The following is a 27,506-nucleotide window of genomic DNA, read 5'->3' as shown; positions in this document are numbered from 1 at the left end:
AGCCACAGGAGTACCAGTAGTCTGCTCGAATGTTCCGTAGGCACTGAGCTTACAAAGGAGATGATGGCATAAAACCTCAAAAGCCACCAGGACACTGCTCAAATTTCAGCCCCGCTTCGAAAGTTGTGCGGTTCCTGGGGATCAGCACAGATTTCAGCCTTGCCTCTGAGTGTGGACAGCCCATGGTGCTTGTGTACTCCCAGAGCTCACAGAGGCAGAGCTGTGCCCACTGCAAGCATGTTTTGGTGGGGCTCCACCCTTCCCTTCTTGCATACACTAACAATGGGGCTTCAATGGGAGACTTGGGCTCTGTCCTGCGTACCCCCAGTTGCAGCCTAAGGCACACTCCAGCCCCTTCAGGCTGAAATAGGTAATTATGTTCCATCTTTTGTGTGTGTGTGTAAGTCTTTTATCTCTGTCTGTCTCTTTTCTGGTCAGTTTAGCTAAAGGATTGTCAATTTTCTTGATCTCTTTAGAGAATCAAATTTTAGTTTAATTGATTTTCTATATTTTTCTCTTTTCTATGCCATTAATTTCTGCTCAAACCTTTATTATCTCTTTCTTTCTTTTTGCTTCAGCTTCAGGTTGTTCTTTTATTCTGTGACTTAAGGTGAATGGTTAGGTTAGTGATTTCATATATTCTTTTTTAATATAGCTGCTCGTAGGTATAAATTTCCCTCTCTGCTCTGCTTAGGCTTCATCTCAGAAGTTTTGATGTGTTGTATTATACATTGTTCTACAATTGTTGAACGATGTTGTGAACACTGTTCATTGTATGAATGGCATTGTAGCATACACTGTTCTACAATATTCTTGTTTTTTTCTTTCACCCATTTGTTATTTAGTCAAGGGTATATATTATATATATGTATGTGTGTGTGTGTGTGTATATATATATATATATATATATATATATATATATACAAACTCACATATGTATAAAATTTGTTACATTAGCCTTTCTGCTTCTGATTTGTGGTTCTCTTCCTTTGTTCTTGTGGACTCAGGTTGCCATTTGGTGTCATTTTCTTCCTCCAGTGTAACCTTGTTCCCATACACCTTCTTTGTGTTATTATTTTCAAATATATTATATATCCCATATTACAATTATATACATATTACTTTTTACATTGCTTTTTTAACCAGTTAAGATTGGAGAGGAAATATGCAATTATACTGTCTTTTATAATTATCTACGTTAATTACTTTTCCTTGTAATCTTTTTTTTTGTGTGTAGATTCATATTACTCTCTTTCAGCCTGAAGAACTTAAGTATTTTTTGAAAGGGAGCTCTGCTAGCAACACATTCTGTCAGTTTTTGTTATCTGGAAACATCTTTATTTCACCTCCATTTTTTTTTTTTTTTTTTTTGCGGTACGCGGGCCTCTCACTGTTGTGGCCTCTCCAGTTGCGGAGCACAGGCTCCGGACGCGCAGGCTCAGCGGCCATGGCTCACGGGCCCAGCCACTCCGCGGCATGCGGGATCTTCCTGGACCGGGGCACGAACCCGTGTCCCTTGCATCGGCAGGCGGACTCTCAACCACTCCGCCACCAGGGAAGCCCTCACCTCCATTTTTGAAAGATAATTTTGATGAACTTTGATTCTTGGTTAACAGGGTTGTTGTTTTTTTTCCCAGTACATTAAGTATGTCATTCCACTACCTTTTGGCTTCATTGTCTTTGGTAAGAAAGTCAGCTATTAATCTTATTGGGGCTCCCTTGTATACAATGAATCATTTTCCTCTTGCTGCTTTCAATATATATTTTTTTGATTTTAGCATTTTTACCTTGATGTGTCTGGGAGTAGGTTTCTTTGATTTTATCCTACATGGAGTTTATTGAGGTTCTTAGATGTATAAATAATGCTTTTCAAAAAATTTAGAACATTTTCAACCAATATTTCTGAGTGTTTTTCTCCTCCTTTCTCTCCTTTCCTTCCAGTACTCTCAAGATGCACATGTTGGTGTGATTAATAGTATCCCACTTTTCTTTGAGACTGTTCACTTTTCTTCAGTTTTTCCTGCACAGTTGTGATTATCTTCTCCTTGTTTTCCATTATCAGTATCTTACATCCTCAAAATTTCTTTATTAAATAAATCCATATTAATATTTCTGAGGCATTGCTTACACATATTATTTCCCAACTTGAAAGCTTCCAGTGACTCTCCCTTGTCTATACTGCAAATCAGTTTTATAGATTGCCATTGTATGGCTCATCATACCTCATCAGCCTTTTTGTACTCTTCTTCTACATTAATCTTTTAATCTGCCCAATTTGGCTTATCCATTATTCTCTCAACATACTAGGCACATTCTGCCTTCATGTCTTTTCTTATGCTCTCCTAGCCAACTTCTATCTTTTAATGTTTAATCTAGCTTCTAGGAAGTCTTCTGTGAAAATCTAGGTAAGTCTGTTGTAAAAGGAAGCCACAGTTTTATTCTCAACTCCTACAACACTTCATGTCTATCACTTGTTTATGGTACCGCGTGTTGTCATTTTCAAAAATTGTTTTGTTCAGTTTAGTAAATTTTAAGCTTTTTGGTAGTTAGTTATTTCTTTGCATCTTCCCACTTAATACAGTACTCTGAACATAAGGAAAAGCAATAAATGCAGTTGTTGATAATGTTTTATGCAACATGACATTTAAGCATATTTCAATTACTGACAGGCAATGAATATAATCAAAACAGAAAAGCTTTACCCCCAAATTAATTATTAGAGTTGGAAATTGAAGTAAAACATTAATTAATTAAACAATTACTCTTTTCTACTAAAATCAGTGCATGATAGTGGTGTTTATTGATTGAAAAATAGTAGTTGGTCCCATATATATAAACAACTGCAAATATACTGTTTTGGTCAACTAATGGTTTGGCGATTATTAGAGAAGCTCTGGATAGAAAAAACATCAACTGAGAAGAATGGGTCTCTTTGCTGACTCTGTCATTTCCTTCAGTTCTCTCTATTTCCATTCATTATCAAAACTAGTAATCACCAACCAGATGTTCCTCACCTCTAAGACCACTGTTCAGAGTGAGTCCCTGAGCCAAAGTTGTCTCTTTGTAATGATCTATATTTAATATCAGCAATTGTTTTTCATATATAATACAGTTAATGTCAGCACTTCTTTTTCACATATAATATAGATACTTTTAATCCTATTTTACAATGTGAATGATACTGACCAGTATTTTATTATTGGGTTGCCTCTTTAGTTGACATAAAAGAAAGAGAAGGCAATTTCAGAAAGCATGCCATGGAGCAGATAAGGTGTATTCTATGCTGATAGCCCGTTAAGCAAATTGGATAAAATTGTCCTGACATCCTAGTTGGATTTGGCTTTGCCATTCTGAAATTTTAACTTATATGCATGTAAACATCTATCTACATAATAGGTTTCTGTGTCTATAAACAGCTATGGCAATACAAGAATAAATAGGGTACTTATTAAAATAACAAACAAACATATCTTGAAAAACAGATGAATTTTATCAAAATGAGATGTAGAATTATAAGTAAAATCATAACTAGAAAGATAGGTATGTTATAGGCAGAAGCAGCTTTATTTCCATTTTCAACTCTTCTTGATCTTTCATTTAGACTCTTATGGAGTCTAAACAACATAATCCTTCCCTTATAAGAAACTATTATTTTTGTTTTATGCAAATAGAGGACATCATTAAAATTTTAAAAAATCATGAAATATACCATCAGTGTTCATTGTCTAATGGACTTTCCTTTAAATAAATTTGATGAAAATGCAAAGATTTTCATAAGTTTTAAATGGAAAATCTTTCTGCATAAGAAAGGGATTTGCTTGTTTTATAGGTAAAATTTTCAGCCTAGTATGGATTTTCATTATACATTTCATTATGCAGATAAGTATGTATGTGTATGTCTTCAATTCTGAAGTTGTTTATCTTGAAACTTAAATAATTAAGATAACTTTATATGATACTATATTTATACATGGAGAATGTGAAGCAATACAAATATGTTTACAAATAACTTTATTGTTTATATAACAGTCAATTATTAGGGTTCAACAAATTGTTTATAAATTTAACAAATATGTTAGGATGCGTAGAAATGTGTTTATTGTATTATGAAAAACACATAATTACATTTAAAAATATTCCTTTAATTAAGCTTTTAAAATTCTCATGGGTTAGTAGAATTTAAATCATATTTAATAAAGTCCTTTTTCTTTCTTTAGGAAAAACTCAAAGAGAAGGAAGAAAATCTGAATCTTGCAAACCAATTCTTAAAGTAGAATACAAAACCTGTAGAAACAGGTATGCATTTTTACTTTGAGAGTTATGGGAAAATATGTAAGAAACAGAGACAAGAAATTCAGATAACCTTTAATGTTTATATATTGTTTAAAGTTTTACATAATTATATTAACTGGCTGAATCTTCTTCATTGATAATAACAGATTTCTTATTGTTCAAGTGGCAAATGTATTATGTCAACGTTATTATAAATAGCAAATCAGTTATTTTAAAATTTATATGAATATTCAGATGAGTATTATATACATTAATTTTAACAATATAGGGCTTTTGGGCCATGCAATTACAAGCAGCAGTCATTCAACTTTATTAAACAGCAGAAGCTATGTACCTGTTGGTATTACACATGAATTAAATACATAACCAAGTCTCTGTACTTTAGGATCTTACATTCTGAAGTTGGAAAGACTATAGTTAGTTGTGAAGGTAAACATTTATGTATATTGCCATAATACAATAGTGCTAACTTTTAAGATACAGAAAATTAAATAAAAAATAATATTTAATAGAAATTTATCTTGTATATACAGCAGCCATATCCTATGCATCAGCAATGTTTATACTTACAGTAATTATTAGTGGCAATACTCTCATCCAGAATTACCATAATTACAAATCTTGCCTAGACCTTAGTTTTATTTTAAGTCTAAATTGGATAATTCTACTTTATATTACTTAAATGTTCACACTAGAATATTTTCCTGTTGTCATAGGTGCATTTAATGTTTGCTTATAGCTGCTCTTCTCAAGGTATAGTAGATAGATGGATCAATACCTCTTTAGTTCAGCCTAATGTTACTATGTATAACTAGTAAAAATCATCATGATTTTATTACTATTGTAACTAAAGTATTAAAACACTTAAAATTTAATCATTATGGATGAAAATATTTTACATATATTCTTTTCCTTCTTAAATCAGTGTTTATAACTTAAACTTTGCTTGAGTCTTCAGGCTCAATGTTATTTACATCCATTGTTATACAGTGTCACACTTAAAGGACTATTGAAGCAGTTGACCACTTCACACTTATTAACTGTTCCTAGCAGCTTGTGGTTTCTTTTTTTTCTTTTCTTTTCATGTATGTATTTGTTTTTGAAAGTTTTCCTCTATCCTTCAGTTTTGGGCTTTTGGGACTTCTAATTTCCATTGTGTTTATCCACTAGTATCTAGTCTTTTATTTGCTATAGACTAAGAAATTTGAAACCCTAGTTTGTAAAATGAGAATGAAGAGGTTCATGTGAAGGCGTGAGAGGTTTTTCCCTGATAAAGTACATGATCCATGGACTTTATGACATGTATTTTGTTATATATAAATGTATTTTTTATGAGGTGCTCAACAATATGTAGCTTAATTCAATTAAAACAAAATGTATTAAGTTATTACTGCATAATGTGCATTGAGCAATTTGTTTGGCACACTAAAATAGAAATTACCGCCTGCTTTTGAATCTGTTATGGTCTAGTACCAGAAGTAAGCCCATAAACTCGTGGTTTCTATACAACATGTAAGGTGCTTTTATAGAGACATGCTATGAGAGCACAGCAAAAGGACAGCTAACCTTGCCTAAAGGGAGTAGGGAGGACAACAGTGAAGAGAGAAATCACTGAAATTCTTCTTAGGAAAGGAGATGCCTGAGATGGGATTTAAGGGATGGAAGATAGGATGGTGCCAGATGAAGGGAGAAAAGGGTAAACATGAAGAAAATGTACTTCAGAAATCAAGAATTCAAGGCAAGGCAGTTTAAAATAATGATTAAGATCATTGCGGCACTATTTACAATAGCTAGGACATGGAAGCAACCTAAATGTCCATCAACAGATGAATGGATAAAGAAGATATGGCACATAAATACAATGGAATATTACTCAGCCATAAAAAGGAATGAAATTGAGTTATTTGTAATGAGATGGATGGACCTAGAGCCTGGCATACAGAGTGAAGTAAGTCAGAAAGAGAAAAACAAATACCGTGTGCTAACGCACATATATGGAATCTAAAAAAATAAATTAGAGCATTTTCCCTTTTTTAGCTTACAACACAAATATTTATATGAAAATATTAAGACAGAACTTTAAATAAAAAGTAGTGAAGGCATTTTATATGTAGGTTTTGATGGAAACTTTTTAAAAGGGTTTTTTGTTGTTACTACATAGCCAGCATAAGATTAGCAAATGTCCCTTTGATAATGTTTGGTATTGTGTATGATACAAAATGGAAAAGAAAGGGAAATTTTATGGAGTGAGTTCTAGAAACAAGTAGATTCTTCAGTTTAGTAGATGGATAGAAGTGAATTACTTAGAGAAACATGTTCTCAAGGAATTTGGTACAATAAAAGTGTCTAGTTCCTTTAAAAAAATTTTGGAGAGTATTTTCAGTTTGGTCTTATTGAAAAATACTTCATATCAACACACATTTTCTTTTATATACATATACTAGAGATACAGATATTTGAGAAAAGGAAAATGAAAACTTTTGGAGATATTTCATAGCTACGATATTTTATGGTCATTTCAGCCCCACTCTATTATCTAACTGTAACCTGCAGTTAACAGAAATGAAAAAATTTGTTCGAAGTTAGTTTTACAAGCTAAATAGAACTGGCTGACCCTAGGTAAAGTTGAGAAGACGGTCACATTTACTTTTGGTGAATCATTTTCCCGTTATATATGCGTTTTCTCCATCTGTTTGTCATAACCCTTTCCCACAGAAACTCTATTATGTAGACTTTTCATGTTACCTTCTACCATTCTGGGCTTGCCACTGTCACATTTCATTTCATGTTGAAATTTGCCTCTATTTCTTAGTGATTTGGGGTCCCACATGCCTACTGGTTAATATGATAAAGTAACATAGCCTAATATTCTAATAGTAGTAATTTAGAGTTTGGTAACCAACTAATATATGTGAAGATGTTCTGTTGAGTCAGTCAGCATCTTCCCCTCTCACCAACCTCACTGCCTTTCCCCCATCTCACCTCAACATCTTTAGATTGATTCATTAGTAATTTTAATGGTGAGAATATACATCCAGAAAAAAGGAAATGGTAGAATAGTAAATTGTTGGGTGAGATATTTGGGGCCAGGAAAGGCTTTTACTCTCTGTCAAATTATTGTATATAATCCCTACTAAGCCCATTCCTTTTTGCCTCAATACTGTGAGATTGTGTCATTTTAAAGAACTCAGTCTCATTAACTTTTTTTCCTCTGTAGTGAACCATTCATAATATTTTCTGGTGGGCTGTCCTATGACAAAGCTTGCAGAAGACCAAGTTTAACCATCATGCATGGAAAAGCAATTACAGTGCTTGAAATGGATCATCCTATTGTTGAATTTCTAACTTTATGTGAAACACCCTATCCAAATGGTAAGTAACTAAAATGAAACTATTAATGTTGAAAAATCATTTTTGAAATGATAAGTTCCTAACAAAATTAAGCTTAAATATTTTTAGTTTTAGCAGCTGATATCGACTGTGATACAACACGGTGAGCTACAGGTGCTGGAGCAGGTTCTGCAGCTGTACCTACTTGAGAAAATGGAAGTAAGACAGATGTAGTGCAACAGTGCTGGAGTTTCAGGTTCTAATATCAGGTAAGTGCTTTAAACTTTGATAAGGATGGTGGAAGCTGAGCTGGGAGGGTCCACTCAGGGTCCGGGGTGAAATCACTTGGAGAAACTGAGGTCTCCTAATAGCCTTTCCTAGGCCAGCTCCACCCATCCCAATCCTGTGCCAATCAAAGTTAAAGCACTTACCTGATATCAGTGATCTGTAACTCTGGTGGTGCTGCATCTGTTTCACATCTGGCTTTGCTTCAGATGCAACTGTAGCACCTGTGATTACTCTAGGATTGCTGATGTATGGTTAGTGATTTATTCCAATTTTGAAAATAATTAGAAGAGCCTTTGGGAGGAGAGGTGCTTATGTATTTTTATTATCCCAAATATAAAGACTTCGTAAACGTAAAAAAACAGTCTAAACTTATATGCAAACTGTATAATGGAATCTAATGATGAAATATTTTAATAATGGAATCTAAAAATTGAGAAGGGTGAAATATAAAAGGGAAATATGAGTTTATGATTACAAAAGGTAGTATGTATATATATATATTACTACATTTTCAAGAGGGAACATAGATGTAGGGAAAGGAGCACTGTACTTGGAGACAGAATATTTGGGCTTATGATTTAGCTCTGTCACTTACTAGCTATGTGACCTTGGACAAGTCACTTCATATTTACAAGTTTGATTAATCATTTGAAGAAAGAATATAATATTGATACCACATGATTACTGGAAGGCCAAAGGGAATATACCTTATAAACTATGAAGATAAATAGCTATTAGTTTTATTATAAATGTATTCATTGTTTTAAATTACTGAGTTTCATATTTAAAAACTGAAATAAAGTGATATAAAATAACAATCAGTGTGGCACTTTATTCCCAGAGTTTCCAGGGGCAGACAAATTACTTGTGTTGTAAATTAACCAACAAATATTTATTGGATGCTTCTATGGCCTCAGTATGACAAGAACTTGTTGAGAATATGGATGAAGTATGAAACTGATCTCTGATGTCAAATCAGAAAATCTGGCCACATGAGGAAGATAATTATGACTTAAGTTTAAAAAACATAATGGCTTAATTAAGCGCTGAGTTATACGAATCAGAGTTTAAATAATGTACCAATTTATAGGCTAGTCAGGTAGTCGATGACTGAAATATTCATGCAAAGCTTCATGGAACAAGTAGGATTTAGATAGGGCTTGAAGAATGACTTGGGCCTTGAAAATAATATTGAGTAAAGGTTTTAGAAATTGTGAGGTTTTGCTAGAGTGAGATCAATTCAGAGAAAAATTTGAAAGCCTTTTGTAGGTATTTGGAAATAGGGAACTACAGAGGAATTTTGAGGAAATATTAAGTGAAAGAAAGCAATGTTCTAGTGTGTGGGTTTGAAGAGAGAGACCCTGAAATCTAAAACTTCAGATTCCAACTGGGAGGCTTTTGTGGTAGTGTACATTAAAATGGTCAAGATCTGAAACAGAGTGCTGCTTGTAGGAATGGAAGATGAAAACCCATTGAATTTGGTCAACAACTGGATTAGGGAGTGATATGAGAGATGAGTCAAAGACAACATTTTAGGAATAGTGGTTTCATATGAAGTAATAACAGTTCTTGGAAAGAGAGAAAAATAAGTTTGAGTCAGTAGAGTTGTTTAGAGAGCAGAAAAGGAGAGAGAAAAGGTCTTTAATATTTATTTTTGAGTCATCAGAATATAGATGCTCTTTGGAGTTGTGAGAATGAATGATAAAGGAACAAAGAAAGAAAGAAAGAACAGAGGACCAAAAGCTGAGCTTAGGAAAATGCCTTCTACTAAGGAGCCTCAAGAAAAAAGGTGTGCATACCAGTAATAGAAACTGAAAATGTGCGGTTGCCAAGACCAAACACTATAGGTATATGTGTATATACATTTGTGCACATCAGTAGAGATGTTAGGACAGTTTCTAATAATGTTAAACAAATTATAAATGTACTGTAACCAAGCCTAATCACTTCCAAGCCACATATATTACTTTGCTTTTCAGAGAAGTGGTAATGAGGATGGAACTTTTTACTTACTAGGAGCTGGGAGAAATAGTTTAACTTTACTCAGTAAAATATAAGTGTATTTTATTAACTATTTCTGATTAAAACAATAGTACATGAAAATGCCAGAAAAGAACCCTACAATACACAACAGTATATAGTGAAAACTTTCTCACTGCCCTTCCAGGGGCAACCACTATTACTAAGTTTCTTATGTATTCTCCCCAAATAATGTATGCATATATGCATTATCTTTTTTATACAAATGACAGCATACTCTATATGTTGTTCTGTATCACACTTTTTTCACTTAACAGTATACAGTATTTTGATTATGATTCCATATTAGTAAATATGGAACTTTAATCTCCTTTATAGCCACATAATGATGTGTTATGCATATGTTAAACAAAATACACTTATTAACAGTTTTTAATATTGCTGAATCATTTGTGACATCTGACAATTCAGCCTATTTCTCAAAGAACACAAATGCCTAATCCTCTTATCTCAGGGGGCATTGCCCAGAGTAACTAACCAACTATACTCCGAATTTGTCAGTTTTGCATCTATATTTAATTGTATCTGGTCTTCTACAAGTGTCATAAATAATGCATTTCTCTTCAGAGAAGTAGTATTTATGATAGAGCTTTTCCATCTTGTTGGGGGCTAGGGTTAAAAGGCTGAGCCTGCTCAAAAACAACCAATCTAATAAAAAAAGTAATACAGTTGGCATCTATTGAGTACTTACTATAGGCCAGCCTTTGCATCAAACATTTTTATATACATCTAATCTTTATTAACAGTCTAAGGTAGTATTATTTTGCCATTTCAATGGGTAGAGAAATTGAAAATCAAAGAAGTTAACTAATTTGCTTAGGATCAAACTGTTAATAAATAATAGACACAAATTGAACCTAACACTGACTCCACAAGAAATCTTTTTATTCAGTGGTTACCACAGCACACCAAGTACTTCTACAAACGTGAAACTTTTGCTACCAGTTTTTATTATTTGAAAAGAAACAATAATCTAAAACAGGTGTTATTACCTAAAATAAAAATTTATTTAAGACTTTTGCTCATTCATGCCAATGTCTCAGCTGTTTTATTTTTGTAGCCATTGCTTCCCAACCAGTGATTTTCCTAGAGAGGGATGAGAAGACAAAGAGGAAACTAGTAGTATTCTTCAAACTGAAAAACAAACAAAAAAATCCCCAAACCCCAAAACGTTTTGAAATAATGTTGAAAACTTAAAACAGCTCTAAGAGATAAGGGAGAAGAGGGGAAATGCCTCAGTTTGAAAAAGTTTGAGTAGCAAATAGTTTGAGGACTGTATACTGTTGTATAAATATGCACCCAAACAAGGTCAGGCTCCTCAGTTTTTGTTCTTTTGTGTTTTTTTGATTCTAGTTTTTCTCTCATAGCTTGTGACTTAAAAAATAAATATGAATAGGTTCTGTAGCTTCTCAGGACTGGAAGGACTGTGAAGGCCATCTATTTTAATTTACCATTCAAGACTTGAATACTCTTGAATACAAAATTCCTGCCAAGTGATTGTTGAGTTTAGGATTAAATACCTCTTAAACTAGCCAGTAGAAACTGCTGGTATAATGAAAACAGCATGCATTAAAGTTTCAGGTCTATAACTTACTAGTTTTGTAACCTTGTGCCAATCTCATAACCTCTTTGGACTCCAGTTTTCTTTATGAAATGAAAAAATGATGATACATGCTCTAGCTACTGAGAATCAAATACCATGTATGTAAAATGTTTTTGTAAATACTTTTTTCCTTAAATTGAGCTAACACTGTAACTGTGGCTTTCCTTTATTAGTCCTTTATTACAGATGGAAAGCAATGTCTTCCTTGACCACTATAACTAAATTAGTGTTCCCCCACCAACCAGAAGTCATTTCTTATACTATTACCCTTGTTATTTTTTTCATAGTTCACTTTACTTTCTGAATTAATCTTATTTGTTTACTTGTTAATTGTTTGTATGTACCCCTAGATTGTAAACTTTATTAGAACAAAGACCTTGTCATTCTTATTCCCCATATATCCTTTGTTCTTAAGACAGTTTCTGAAACATCTTGAAGGAAGGAAGGGAGGATGGAGAAAGGGAGAAAGGAAGGGTTGAATTTTAAGAACTTGAAAATCCTAGACTATCCTCAGACTCTGATTTTTTGAGATATATACTCCTGGGCACATAGTAGGAAGTCTTTAAGTACCTGTTAAATCACATTGAATTGAAAGTAATTTTTTTAGTATAAGGAGTGTTGCTCTCATAGGGAGGTGAATATGTATCACAACTGAGAGAAGCAGAACTGTTTCCTTAGTATATCTCCTGTAGGCATGAAATCAGATCTGAAATGGAAGGTTATGGAAGACTAAGATAAATGTGAGATGGAGGTGACAGACTCACTCTCTTCAAATAATCTACTACTATCATGATTATTGAGATAATATTTAACTCTATGCTATGCAACTTCTCATTTTTTCCTTGTTTCCTATAATGGTCTTAAACATTGTTTGAGAAACACAACATATATATATATTTTTTGAGTCCCACGTTTTTCTTTTTCTCTTTTTTTTAAACATCTTTATTGGAGTATAATTGCTTTACAATGGACAACATATATTTTTAAAAAGTGCTCTTTGTTACTTCTTATTTTAGCTCATACTTTGGTCTTCTCAAATCATTTAAATAACATTTATACAGGAGATAAAGGAAATACAAGTTTGGTGATTTTATAAAATGTTAAATATGAAAACTTTTCCATTTTTCTTTTCTACTTGTAGAATTTCAAGAACCCTATGCCGTTGCTGTACTTCTGGAGAAAGATCTCATTGTAGTTGATCTGACACAAAGCAAGTAAGTTGTCCATGTACGGATTAACACTATTTTAGACTCTATTTATTGCAATTAAAATATAGGAGGACATTATAGATAATTGGCATTAGAATTCTTTAGATGGTAAATATTCTTTATGTGTAATATTGTTTTGCTAGAATTACAAAAATGTAATTTGGTTCAATAATGAAAACTAAACCAGGAGAGTTTAGGGGACACTGAGAATATTGTAAGATATTTTAAAGGCAACACCTAATGTTTAAAAAGATGCCTTTGGGGACTCCAAACACATAAAATGGATCACATTTCTGCTATTTCCCTAAGCAAAAAACAATTGTTACAAAAATTACATAATGTACTGTTTGTCCATCTGCTCTATTGACTAAAGAAAAATGGCACATGATAAAAGTATTATTGAACTACTGTGGCAGACGATACAGAAGATCAGGATCTCGAGGCAAGAGATGATAGATGCCTTCTTTTACTTTCTTTTCTTTTTCATTATGTTGTGGGCAGTAGAAACAAATATTAAATATTGCTGTTAGAGTGGTGCTCTCCACTACTTTACATGTACAGTAAAAGTAGACTTGAAACTGATGAACACTGTCTTCCTGCTACATATTTTCATTATCAATGATGATAGGCATGAAGCTCATTTTCCCTCATTCTTTGTTCTAGACTCACTGATCATTTTTTAGCCCGTTATATTTGCAGAGCTTTTGTACATTCTCTCTTCTCTGCATGGAATAATCTTCCATTCCTTTTTCTCCTTACTAACATCTATAAGAATCTCAACTCAGATATCGTTTTCTCATTAAAGAAAATCTTTCATTATCTGTATAATTTGGTCAAATATCCTATTAAGGGCTGTCTTAGATCCATGTTCCTATCCTTCATAGCTTTGACACAGATGAAATTTTCCATTTGTTATTGTTTTAAAGATTGTCTCCCTACTAGACTGTAGGCCTCATGAAGGACAGGTTTTGTCTCCACATGAAGTAGGTTCTTAATAAATTTTTGTTGGATGAAGTACAGTCTGAGTTTTACTCTCAGTGTAGTTTGTGAATGTAAGAGCCAAAGTTCTTCTTTGTGATAATTTGCATCACATGTATTTCAATATTTTGAAAGGGAATAGGGTTGGTCCATAATATCACCATAACTGAATTCTGCCTAGCTGCTGTATTTATCAGCATAAAACCTGATTAAGTTTTGTGTACGAGTGTGGATTTATGCCTCTTTCTCTAAGTTCTAATATAGGTTTTATTAAAATATACTTTTCTGATCTCACTGGTAGTCACCTCTTCCTTCTGTGCCATATTTGTTGGTTCCTCATACCTTGTCTAATTGTCTAACATCCTCCAAGGCCCACTATACTTTGTCTTTAATACTCACATTCTTTAGCATATACATTTATTCTTTTTAAAACTTTTTTATTGTGGTAAAATACATATAACATAAAAGTTACTATTTTTATACACTAATTCTTATGCTTTTCATTACCTTATATAAATATGTGAATTGACGTTTTGTTTGCACGTTTTTATCTAATATTTTGCCTTCTTCAGCACCATGTTTTAAAATCTATGTGACATTCCTATTTTGTTGTCTATTACAAGAAGTTTAATGTGGAAAAACTGAACATGTTCTCTTTCCCTCCAAATAGTTACTTTTAGCCATGTTTAATGTTAACAATTAAATTGCAGCTTTGTACTCATTTTTCAAATTAATTTATTCCTTCCTTCCTTCTTTTCCAGTTAATCCTCTACATGAAAGCAAGCATTAGGGCTTAAAAATTTTTCCTCTTCTTGGATTTACATCTTTGTTTACATTTCTACAACAACCAGTTCACACTTTCACATGTAAATTTTTGTAATACATTTTTAGTTATTTCTTTCTTAAATGTCATTTTTCTACTCTTTGCCAATATAATAAAGTTATTTTCCCCAAACATTTCCATGATATTGTTCACCTTCTCAGGAGTCTATCATTGTAATCTCTTGCTATTATCAAATCCCAAATTGTAGATCTGATCTTTAAGGTGATGCACTTATTTTACTTCTAATTCTTCAATATCAGAAATATTGATAATTTCTGCTCTGAAACAGGGAACCTCTGATCCATTCAGTTTAAACTACTTGCCATTTATTAAACACAACTTTCTCCTTTCCATGTGATTTTGCATATACTACTATTCTTATCTGGGAAACCATTAAGATTGGAGGGAAGAGAACCGCTGTCAACACACACACACACACACACACACACACACACACACACACCAAACTCTTTCTGGTGTTTGAACTAAGTTTCTGATTAAGTTCCTATAATATGGGGAAAATTATTTTTAATAGTCCTCCCCACCCCCCAAAAGCACGCTGTATCAGAAGTAACATGATCACACAGACTGAGAACGGATGCAGCATAGAATAATACTCCATTCCATCTACTACAGTACCTGGTACATCTGGTACATGAGAAGTGTACAATATATTGTGGTTCTAAGAATTCTTAATTTGGTTCTTACTGATACCCCTTTTAAAAATGATATATGGCTTGAGGATATGAAATTTACTACAGCCATAGGTCTGCATTTCCCCTGTTTTCTAGTTACATAGGAAACAATCTTAAACATGTGTAATCACACACATACCTACATTGCACACACAACTTTCAGTTACTCCCTATAAAAATACAAAACCAAAATACTTGCCTATGTATTATGTCCCTTGGAGAGCATGTAAAATTTTCTAAGATATTTTAATACTTGTATTATATAAATATATAGATAAACTTGTATGTAGATAAAGTACCTAGTTGATAATGTTTTAATAACTGACTGATAAGTCAACTTGCTACATATTTTCAATTTAACATAATTTAGTCTATCCATTTTAGAAAGTGATATCACTGTGCAATTTTGAAATTACTGGAAAGAAAATGAGTTTATTCAAGTAAAATTCTACCAGTATTCATATTACATTTTATAGATATATATTTTTAAAAGAGAATTCTTATTCAGGTGATCATTGTTTTATGATGCTTAAAAAACAATTATGTGAAATATATTCAATATAATCAATATTTAGAAGAGTTTAGGGTTTGTTTTATAAAAGTTATTTCATTTTTATATCAGTGCAAAATGACACTAATATATTATCTTTATCTATTAGCTTTCCTATCTTTGAAAATCCATATCCCATGGACATTCATGAATCACCAGTTACGTGCACAGCATACTTTGCTGATTGCCCACCAGATTTGATTCTAGTGCTCTACTCTATAGGAGTCAAGCATAAAAAACAAGGATACAGTAATAAGGTAAAAGCAACAATTAGAAATTTTCTTGTATTCATATTCATATCATATGATCATACTTTTTTCTGTTATTTTCTGACTTTCCGTAGAAGAAAACTTGAACTAAATTCTTTTCAAGTCATAAGCTGGCACCTATAAAAGACATAATTTCTGAAATTCAAATTTCCTAAATGCTACATAGCTTTAAGTCTACGAGAATATAAATTTCTTATATAAAAAGTATACAATTATCTACTAAGATATACTTACCTATCATATATATTTATATACTAAATATATGTTTAAACTAACATATGCTTGAATCATAAGATGTTACTTTTGATTATTTTAGGTGAAGGATTACGTTTTAAGAAATTCAGGAGTCAACTCTCTCTAGTTATTTCTTATCAATCAATGGTTAATAAGACATAATTGTCAAAGACTTTCATTAAATAACTTTCTAGAATTCCATTTTGTTATATTTAACTACAGGATTCAAATACTTACAATTATAATAGACCCCCCTATTATGATTTCTGTTATTTGAACAGGACTGTTGAGATGGACAACTCCAGGGGGCACAATTTACATAGTATTTTGTGTTAAATGGCACCACCATAGTTTGGAGGTACATAGATTACATGGAAGATGTAGCAACACCACATTTGTATGATTAAAGATACTTCTTTGCATTTTTAATATGAATGGTAATATCTGTTAAAATCTATATTTTTAAAGGATATGAAATTTTGCATTTGGAATTGTTTGTTCAATGAAGGAGTTAAAAAATAGGTACACATTTCATTCTTCATTACTTAACAGCTATTTATTTTTAAGTGAAACTTTTACTGTTATTTTAAAATATTTTTATTTTAAATTTCTAAGTTATTTAAATTTAAAAAATAAAACTTATAAATTCTTCCCACATAATCTGTTTAGGAGTGGCCAATCAGTGGAGGAGCTTGGAACCTTGGCACACAGACATATCCAGAAATTATTATTACTGGGTAAGTGGGATGTGATTTATGAGTTTATCAATTTATCATCAAAAAGATTTCATTGAATTTTCACACTTTCCCATAATTGTGCTGTAGGAATGCTGACAGTTTAAATTAAAATATAAGACACAGCTTCTATCCAAAGATTATAACCTTTATAGAAGATAAAATCAAATCATTGAAAACATAGACATATAACAAAAATAAGTAAGTATAGATTATAAGACCAGAAGAAAGTCAGAGATAGAAAAATCATGAGAGATTAGTCAAAGAAGAATTTCTGTAGAAATCATAGATTATTAGCCTTAGACAGGCCCTTACCAATATCTCTTGATTCCATCTAAATCCAGGAATCAGTGCTCTGTATCTCCATCAAGTGGCTATTTAAAGTATACTTCAAAACTTATAGCACCGGAAATGTTGTTACTTCCTATAGCAACCCATTTCATGCTCTAATATTAGGAATGAAAATGGAAACATAGCAACAGATAAAGATAAGACTTAAAAGATCATAAGGAGTTCTGCTTATGAGGTATGGAATAGATGTACTTTTCCCTATTCTTCCCACTAAGTACAATTAAAACCCCTGGATATTATTATAATATGACTGGAAAAGATGGAGAGAAGTCAGACTGGATAGGTCCCCAAAGACTCAAGGAATGACATGGAAGTGAGTTTCCTGGCTTTTCTTTTTGCCTCATATATCCCAGAATTGGAGCTGAAGAAGCTGGCAACCTGGAGCTCCAGGCACAAACCTAAAAAGCCCAACGAAAGCTAGCTCTCTCTAGCCAAAAGGTGAGGAAAGGAGAAGCCTATAAAGACAGTAAACTTTTAGAAAATAATCTTTCTATTATAGCTAACCAACACAGAAAAAAACTATGACTCCACCCCTACCCACTTCATCAAAGGTTGAGTGGAGAGCGTGGACTTTCACCCTCATCAGGCCATAATAAGGTGCCTGAACTTGCCCAGGAAGGGGGTGTCAGTTTCTGACACTGAGCTAAGGCTGAGTAGGGTGCTGGGACTTTTAACCCTGCTGAATGGTAGTGAAACTCTTTACCTGTGGTGACAGAGATAATGTGGGGAGAGAATTCCCAGCACTGCCCAGCAGTAATGAGGAGCCATATACCCTCCCCTTTTTTGTCAATGGAAGTCCAGTGAGGAAGGAGGAAAGAACAGAGCTTAAAAAGTTCATAAGGAAATAATGGTTGAAAACTTCCCAAATTTGGCAAAAGACATGAACCTAGAGATTGCAGAAGGTGAGCGAACCACAAGAAATTCACAATAAGACACATCATAGTCAAACTTTTGAATACTAAACACCAAGGAAAAAAATATGAAAACAGCAAAAGAGAAATCACACCTCACCGACAGGGCAAAACCAATTTGAATGATGGCATATTTCCATTAGAAACCATGGAGGCCAGAGGAAACCTGAATCTTTTTCAAGTGCTGAAAGAAAAGAACTGGCAACCTAGAATAATATACCCAGCAAAAATATTTTCCAGGAATTAATTAGAAATTAATACATTCTAAAATGAGGGAAACTAAGAGTATGTCAACATCAGACTACTCTGAAAGAATGGCTAAAGGAAATTCTGTAAACAGAAAGCACATGATAAAAGAAGGAACCTTGGAATATGAGGAAGGAAGGAAGAACACAGTAAGCAAAAATATGGGTTAATACAATAGGCTTTCTTTCTCTTGAGTTGCTAAAATTATATTTGATGGTTGAAGAAAATATTATGGTTACATTGTTTGATGTGGTTCTACATATGTATAGAGGAAATATTTAAGGTAATTATAAATGGGTGAGGGTAAACTGGTATAAAGAAAGGTAAGGTTTTTATACTTCCCTTGAAATGGTAGTATGATAACACCAGTAGACTGTGACAAGTTAAATGAATATTACAATGCAGTACCTAAAGCAACGCTGTAAAAAGATCTGGGCTAAGAGATACACTGAAAAACATTATTGACACATAAAAATGGATGTACTAAAATAATTCAATTAACCTACAGGAAAGCAGGGGGAAAAAAACAGTGACAATAAAAGAGGGAAAAATAGAAAAGAAAAAAAAAAGACGGACTTAATTAATCATGGAAGTGTTAAGGCTTAAATGTAAATGGTCTAAATACATCAATTCAAATGCATTGATTAGCGGAGTGGATTAAACAACATAAACCAACGCTATGCTATTAACAATACACTCACTTCAAATACCACAGTATAATCAGGTTTAGAGAAGAAGGACAGAAAAATACTTTATAAAAGAATCAATGGAGGGCTTCCCTGGTGGCGCAATGGTTGAGAGTCCGCCTGCCGATGCAGGGGACACGGGTTCATGCCCCGTTCTGGGAGGATCCCACATGCCACGGAGCGGCTGGGCCCGTGAGCGATGGCCGCTGAGCCTGCGCGTCTGGAGCCTGTGCTCTGCAATGGGAGAGGCCACGACAGTGAGAGGCCCGCGTACCGCAAAAAAAAAAAAAAGAATCAATGGAGAGTGACATCAGCAAGATGTCAAAATAAGTAGCCCCAGACCTCGTTCTCCCACAGACACACTGATGCAACAATATATGGTCCAAAAACCTTTATGAAAACTCTAGAAACCAATTAGGAAATCATAGTACCCCAGGGGAGCTCAAAGCCAAGAGTAGCCACACTGAAATGGGTAAAAACAGCCATTTTATTTCAACTATATCAGCTTCTTCCCCAAATTGGCACAGCTCTTGTTCAGGAGGAATCTTCTCTCATGAGAGGGAAGTAGTGGAGTAGACTGTACATCCAATGTTCCTGCTTTTCAGGGGACTTCCAAAGAGACTAGTTTTTATCTCCCCTGAGTCAGAGTACTGATGGAACCTGGATGCCTGGGGGCTGCAGAGAACAAAAGAGAGCTCAGTGGCTTATTGAAGTGCTAAGAAACTTGCAGAACTAAGACAGATAATAGAAGGAGCAAGAGATGCAAGCTCCTGAAAAAGAAACCAGCAAACCTCTCTAATTGGGAAATTACACATACAGTCCCAGAGAAGATGCATCCCCATTGAAGGTTTGAGAGACCCCAAGGATCTTGAGCTTGGAGAAGGTCTTCCCCTGTATAAAGCCGTCCATAACAGGTGGCTGTTTTCCAAATGCTAAATTCACAGTAAAAAATAACAAGGTGCAGGAAGAAACAGACAAACACAACCCAATCAAAGGAACAAGATAATTATCTAGAAACTGACCCTAAACAATTTGGTATCTGTGAATTACCTGACAAGCAGTTGAAAATAACTGTCTTAAAGAAGCTCAATGCATGAAAAGAGAACACAGGTAGACAACTAAATGAAATCAGGAAAATGATGTATGAATGAAATGAAAATATCAACAAAGAGGTAGAAACTTTTAAAAAGAACCAGAAAGAAACTTTTAAAGAGAAGAATACAATAACTGAATTGAAAATTTTACTAGAAGGGATTAACAGCAGATTTAATCAGAAGAAAGAACCAGCAAACTTGAAGATAGGTAATAAGAAATCACTGAGTCAGAGGAACAAAAGGAAAAAGAATGAAGAAAAGTGGTGAATGCCTAAAGGACTTATGGGAAACCATCAAACATACCAGTATAGCATTATGGAAGTCCCAGAGGACTAGAGAGAGAATGGGACAGAGAACCAATTTGAAGAAATCTTGGCTAAAAACTTCTCAAATCTGAGGAGGTAAATGGACTTCCATATTCATTGGATATGTATCAGAATATTCTAATGAGGATGAACCCAAAGAGGTCCACACTGAGACACATTATAATTGAATTGTCAAAGACAAAGAAACAATCTTAAAAGCAGCAACAGAAAAGCTACTCATTATCTGTATGAAAAATGTCATGAGATTATCATTGCATTTCTCAGCAGAAATATTACAGGCTAGAAGGGAGAAGGATGATATATTTAAAGTGCATAAAGAAAAAAGAAAAGCCAGCCATGGGACACTATATCTGGAAAACTATACTTCAAAAAAAAAAGGAGAAATAAAGACCTTCCAAGATAAACAAAAATTGAAACCAAGGCTTCCCTGGTGGCGCAGTGGTTGAGAGTCCGCCTGCCAATGCAGGGGACACGGGTTCGTGCCCCGGTCCAGGAATATGCCACGTGCCACGGAGCGGCTGGGCCCGTGAGCCATGGCCGCTGAGCCTGCGTGTCCGGAGCCTGTGCTCCGCAATGGGAGAGGCCATGACAGTGATAGGCCGTGTACTGCAAAAACAAAAAACAAAAAAAACAAACTGAAACCATTTATTACCACTATACCTGCCTCACAAGAATTGATAAAGGGAGTCCTTTGAGTTGAAATGGATGAACACTAGACAACAAAATGAAAGCATATGAAAATATAAAGCTCTCTGGTAAAAGTAAATACACAGACAAAAACAGTATCCTGTAACACTGTAGTGGTGGTGCATGAATCACTTTAAATTCAGGTATAGAATTTAAAAGATAAAAGCATTTTTAAAAACTATAACTATAGGAGGGAAAGATTCGGAGCCGCAGAGGAGAGCACAGCAACAGGGGTGCGGAGGGCAAAGCGGAGAGATTCCCGCACAGAGGATCAGTGCCGACCAGCACTCACTCACCAGGCCGAGAGGCTTGTCTGCTCACCTGCAGGGGCGGGCGGGGCTGGGAGCTGAGGCTTGGGCTTCAGTCGGAGCGCAGGGAGAGGGCTGGGGTTGGCAGAGTGAACACAGCCAGAAGGGGTTAGTGCACGACGGCTAGCCGGGAGGGAGTCCGGGGAAAAGTCTGGACCTGCCGAAGAGGCAAGAGACTTTTTCTTCCCTCTTTGTTTCCTGGTGCGCGAGGAGAGGGGATAAAGAGCGCTGCTTAAAGGAGCTCCAGAGACGGGCGTGAGCCGCAGCTAACAGCGCGGACCCCAGAGACGGGCATGAGATGCTAAGGCTGCTGCTGCCGCCACCAAGAAGGCTGTGTGCTCGCACAGGTTACTATCCACACCTCCCTTCCAGGGAGCCTGTGCAGCCCGCCACTGCCAGGGTCCCGGGATCCAGGGACAATTTCCCCGGGAGAATGCACAGCGCGCCTCAGGCTGGTGCAACGTCCCACCGGCCTCTGCCACCGCAGGCTCGCCCCGCATCCGCACCCCTCCCGCGCACCGTCCAGAGTGAGCCAGAGTCCCCGAAGCAGCTGCTCCTTTAACCCCGTCCTGTCTGAGCGAAGAACAGACACCCTCCGGCAACCTACACGCAGAGGCAGGGCCAAATCCAAAGCTGAGCCATGGGAACTGTGCAAACAAAGAAGAGAAAGGGAAATCTCTCCCAGCAGCCTCAGATGCAGCAGATTAAAGCTCCACAATCAACTTGATATACCCTGCATCTGTGGAATACATGAATAGACAACGAATCATCCCAAATTGGGGAGGTGGAGTTTGAGAGCAAGACTGACTCTTTTTTCCTCCTTTTCCTCTTTTTGTGAGTGTGTATGTTTCTGTGTGAGATTTTGTCTGTATAGCTTCGCTGTCACCATTTATCCTACGGTTCTATCCGTTTTTTTTGTTTCTTCTTGTTTTTTTTTTCTTAAAAAAAATTGTTTTTCTTAATTTTTATTTTAATAACTTCAGTTTATTTTATCTTACTTTATTTTATCCTCTTTCCTCTTTCTTTTCTTTCTTCCTTCCTTCCCTCCTTCCTTCCTTCCTTCCCTCCTTCCTTCCTTCCCTCCCTCCCTCCCTCCTTTCTCTTCCTTCCTTCCTTCCTTCCTTCCTTTCTTTCTTTCTTTCTTTCTTTCTTTCTTTCTTTCTTTCTTTCTTTCTTTCTTTCCTTCCTTCTTTCTCTCTTTCTACTTTTTCACGCTTTTATTCTGAGCCATGTGGATGAAAGGCTCTTGGTGCTGCAGCCAGGAGTCAGTGCTGTGCCTTTGAGGTGGGAGAGCCAACTTCAAGACACTGGTCCACAAGAGACCTCCTAGCTCCACATAATATCAAATGGTGAAAATCTCCCAGAGATCTCCATCTCAACACCAGCACCCAGCTTCACTCAATGACCAGCAAGCTACAGTGCTGGACACCCTATGCCAAACAACTAGCAAGACAGGAACACAACCCCACCCATTAGCAGAGAGGCTGCCTAAAATCATAATAAGTCCACAGACACCCCAAAACACACCACCAGACGTGGATCTGCCCACCAGAAAGACAAGATCCAGCCTCATCCACCAGAACACAGGCAATAGTCTCCTCCACCAGGAAGCCTACACAACCCACTGAAACAACTTTAGCCACTGGGGAAAGACACCAAAAACAACGGGAACTACGAACCTGCAGCCTGCAAAAAGGAGACCCCAAATACAGTAAGATAAGCAAAATGAGAAGACAGAAAAACACACAGCAGATGAAGGAGCAGACTAAAAACCCACCAGACCTAACAAATGAAGAGGAAATAGGCAGTCTACCTGAAAAAGAATTCAGAATAATGATAGTAAAGAGGACCCAAAATCTTGGATATAGAATAGAGAAAATGCAAGAAACATTTAATGAGGACCTAGAAGAACTAAAGATGAAACAAGCAATGATGAACAACACAATAAATGAAATTAAAAATACTCTAGATGGGATCAATAGCAGAATACCTGAGGCAGAAGAACGGATAAGTGACCTGGAAGATAAAATAGTGGAAATAACTACTGCAGAGCAGAATAAAGAAAAAAGAATGAAAAGAACTGAGGACAGTCTCAGAGACCTCTGGGACAACATTAAACGCACCAACATTTGAATTATAGGGGTTCCAGAAGAAGAGAAAAAGAAAGGGACTGAGAAAATATTTGAAGAGATTATAGTTGAAAACTTCCCTAATATGGGAAAGGAAATAGTTAATCAAGTCCAGGAAGCACAGAGAGTCCCATACAGGATAAATCCAAGGAGAAACATGCCAAGACACATATTAATCAAACTGTCAAAAATTAAATACAAAGAAAACATATTAAAAGCAGCAAGGGAAAAACAACAAATAACACACAACAGAATCCCCATAAGGTTAAGAGCTGATCTTTCAGCAGAAACTCTGCAAGCCAGAAGGGACTGGCAGGACATATTTAAAGTGATGAAGGAGAAAAACCTACAACCAAGATTACTCTACCCAGCAAGGATCTTATTCAGATTTGATGGAGAAATTAAAACCTTTACAGACAAGCAAAAGCCGATAGAGTTCAGCCCCACCAAACCAGCTTTACAACAAATGCTAAAGGACCTTCACTAGGCAAGAAACACAAGAGAAGGAAAAGACCTACAATAATAAACCCAAAACAGTTAAGAAAATGGGAATAGGAACATACATATCGATAATTACCTTAAATGTAAATGGATTAAATGCTCTCACCAAAAGACACAGACTGGGGCTTCCCTGGTATCTCAGTAGTTGAGAGTCCCCCTGCCTATGCAGGGAACACGGGTTCGTTGCCTGGTCCGGGAAAATCCCACGTGGCGCGGAGCGGCTGGGCTCGTGAGCCATGGCCGCTGAACCTGCGCGTCCGGAGCCTGTGCTCCGCTACTGCAAAAAAAAAAAAAAGACACAGACGGGCTGAATGGATACAAAAACAAGACCCATTTATATGCTGTCTACAAGAGACCCACTTCAGACCTAGAGACACATACAGACTCAAAGTGAGGGGATGGAAAAAGATATTCCATGCAAATGGAAACCAAAAGAAAGCTGGAGTAGCAATTCTCATATCAGACAAAATAGACTTTAAAATAAAAACTATTAGAAGAGACAAAGAAGGACACTACATAATGATCAATCCAAGAAGAAGATATAACAATAGTAAATATTTATGCACCCAATATAGGAGCACCTCAATACATAAGGCAAATACTAACAGCCATAAAAGGAGAAATCGACAGTAACACATTCATAGTAGGGGACTTTAACACCCCACTTTCACCAACGGACAGATCATCCAAAATGAAAATACATAAGGAAACACAAGCTTTAAATGGTACATTAAACAAGATGGACTTAATGGATATTTAGAGGACATTTGATCCAAAAACAACAGAATACACATTTTTCTCAAGTGCTCATGGAACATTCTCCAGGATAGATCATATCTTGCGTCACAAATGAAGCCTTGGTAAATTTAAGAAAATTGAAATTGTATCAAGTATTTTTTCTGACCACAATGCTATGAGACTAGATATCAAGTACAGGAAAAGATCTGTAAAAAATACAAACACATGGAGGCTAAACAACACACTACGTAATAACGAAGTGATCACTGATGAAATCAAAGAGGAAATCAAAAAATACCTAGAAACAAATGACACTGGAGACACGATGACTCAAAACCTATGGGATGCAGCAAAAGCAGTTCTAAGAGGGTAGTTTATAGCTATACAATCCTACCTTAAGAAACAGGAAACATCTCAAATAAACAACCTAACCTTGCACCTAAAGCAATTAGAGAAAGAAGAACAAACAAAACCCAAAATTAGCAGAAGGAAGGAAATCATAAAGATCAGATCAGAAATAAATGAAAAAGAAATGAAGGAAACGATAGCATAGGTCAATAAAACTAAAAGCTGGTTCTTTGAGAAGATAAACAAAATTGATAAACTGTTAGCCAGACTCATCAAGAAAAAAAGGGGGAAGACTCAAATCAACAGAATTAAAAAGGAGAAGGAACAACTGACACTGCAGAAATACAAAGGATCATGAGAGATCACAACAAGCAACTCTTTGCCAGTAAAATGGACAACCTGGAAGAAATGGACACATTCTTAGAAATGCACAACCTGCCAAGACTGAATCAGGAAGAAATAGAAAATATGAACAGGCCAATCACAAACACGGAAATTGAAACTGTGATTAAAAATCTTCCAACAAACAAAAGCCCAGGACCAGATGGCTTCACAGGCGAATTCTATCAAACATTTAAAGAAGAGCTAACACCTATCCTTCTCAAACTCCTCCAAAATGTAGCAGAGGGAGGAACACTCCCAAACTCATTCTACGAGGCCACCATTACTCTGATACCAAAACCAGACAAGGATGTCACAAAGAAAGAAAACTATAGGCCAATATCACTGATGAACATAGATGCAAAAATCCTCAACAAAATGCTAGCAAACAGAATCCAAAAGCACATTAAAAGGATCATACACCATGATCAAGTGGGGTTTATTTCAGGAATGCAAGGATTCTTCAGTATATGCAAATCAATCAACGTGATGCACCATATTAACAAATTGAAGGAGAAAAAACCATATGATCATCTCAATAGATGCAGAGAAAGCTTTTGACAAAAAAAACCCCACCTATTTATGATTAAAACCCTGCAGAAAGTAGGCATAGAGTGATTTTTCCTCAACATAATAAAGCCATATATGACTAACCCACAGCCAACATCGTCTTCAATGGTGAAAAACTGAACGCATTTCCACTAAGATCAGGAACAAGACAAGGGTGTCCACTCTCAACACTCTTATTCAACGTAGTTTTGGAAGTTTTAGCCACAGCAATCAGAGAAGAAAAGGAAATAAAAGGAATCCAAATCAGAAAAGAAGTAAAGCTGTCACTGTTTGCAGATGACATGATACTATACATAGAGACTCCTAAAGATGCTATTAGAAAGCTACTAGAGCTAATCAATGAATTTGGTAAAGTAACAGGATACAAAATTAATGCACAGAAATCTCTGGCATTCCTATACATAAATGATGAAAAATCTGAAAGTGAAATGAAGAAAACACTCCCATTTACCATTGCAACAAAAAGAATAAAATATCTAGGAATAAACCTACCTAAGGAGACAAAAGACCTGTATGCAGAAAATTATAAGACACTGATGAAAGAAATTAAAGATGATACAAATAGATGGAGAGAGATACCATGTTCTTGGATTGGAAGAATCAACATTGTGAAAATGACTCTACTACCCAAAGCAATCTACAGATTCAATGCAATCCCTATCAAACTACCACTGGCATTTTTCACAGAACTAGAACAAAAAATTTTGCAATTTGTATGGAAACACAAAAGACCCCGAATAGCCAAAGCAATCTTGAGAACGAAAAACGGAGCTGGAGGAATCAGGCTCCGTGACTTCAGATTATACTACAAAGCTACAGTAATCAAGACAGTATGGTACTGGCACAAAAACAGAAAGATAGATCAATGGAACAGGATAGAAAGCCCAGAGATAAAACCACACACATATGGTCACCTTATCGTTAATAACGGAGGCAGGAATGTACAGTGGAGAAAGTACAGTCTCTACAATAAGTAGTGCTGGAAAAACTGGACAGGTACATGTAGAGGTATGAGATTAGGTCACTTCCTAACACCATACACAAAAATAAGCTCAAAATGAATTAACAACCTAAATGTTAGGCCAGAAACTATCAAACTCTTAGAGGAAAACATAGGCAGAACACTCTATGACATAAATCACAACAAGATCCTTTTTGACCCACCTCCCAGAGAAATAGAAATAA

The 27,506-nt window shown here is 35.4% G+C and overlaps 1 protein-coding gene across 1 annotated transcript in view; it reads left to right on the top strand.

The window, feature by feature from the left end:
- The window catches only part of STXBP5L (syntaxin binding protein 5L), a 374,070-nt gene that overhangs the window by 179,013 nt on the left and 167,551 nt on the right, over positions 1–27,506 (top strand). Inside the window, exons 10-14 of the mRNA XM_019922992.2 lie at positions 4,218–4,296; positions 7,511–7,665; positions 12,696–12,768; positions 15,918–16,065; positions 16,981–17,048. Coding sequence (XP_019778551.1) covers positions 4,218–4,296; positions 7,511–7,665; positions 12,696–12,768; positions 15,918–16,065; positions 16,981–17,048 — 523 coding nt within the window. The remainder of the gene's footprint in view (positions 1–4,217; positions 4,297–7,510; positions 7,666–12,695; positions 12,769–15,917; positions 16,066–16,980; positions 17,049–27,506) is intronic.

Source organism: Tursiops truncatus, chromosome 4, assembly GCF_011762595.2.
Source record: "Tursiops truncatus isolate mTurTru1 chromosome 4, mTurTru1.mat.Y, whole genome shotgun sequence".
Lineage (NCBI taxonomy): Eukaryota > Metazoa > Chordata > Mammalia > Artiodactyla > Delphinidae > Tursiops > Tursiops truncatus.
The sequence above is the reverse complement of the archived record's forward strand: the minus strand, read 5'-3'. Positions and strand labels throughout refer to the sequence as shown.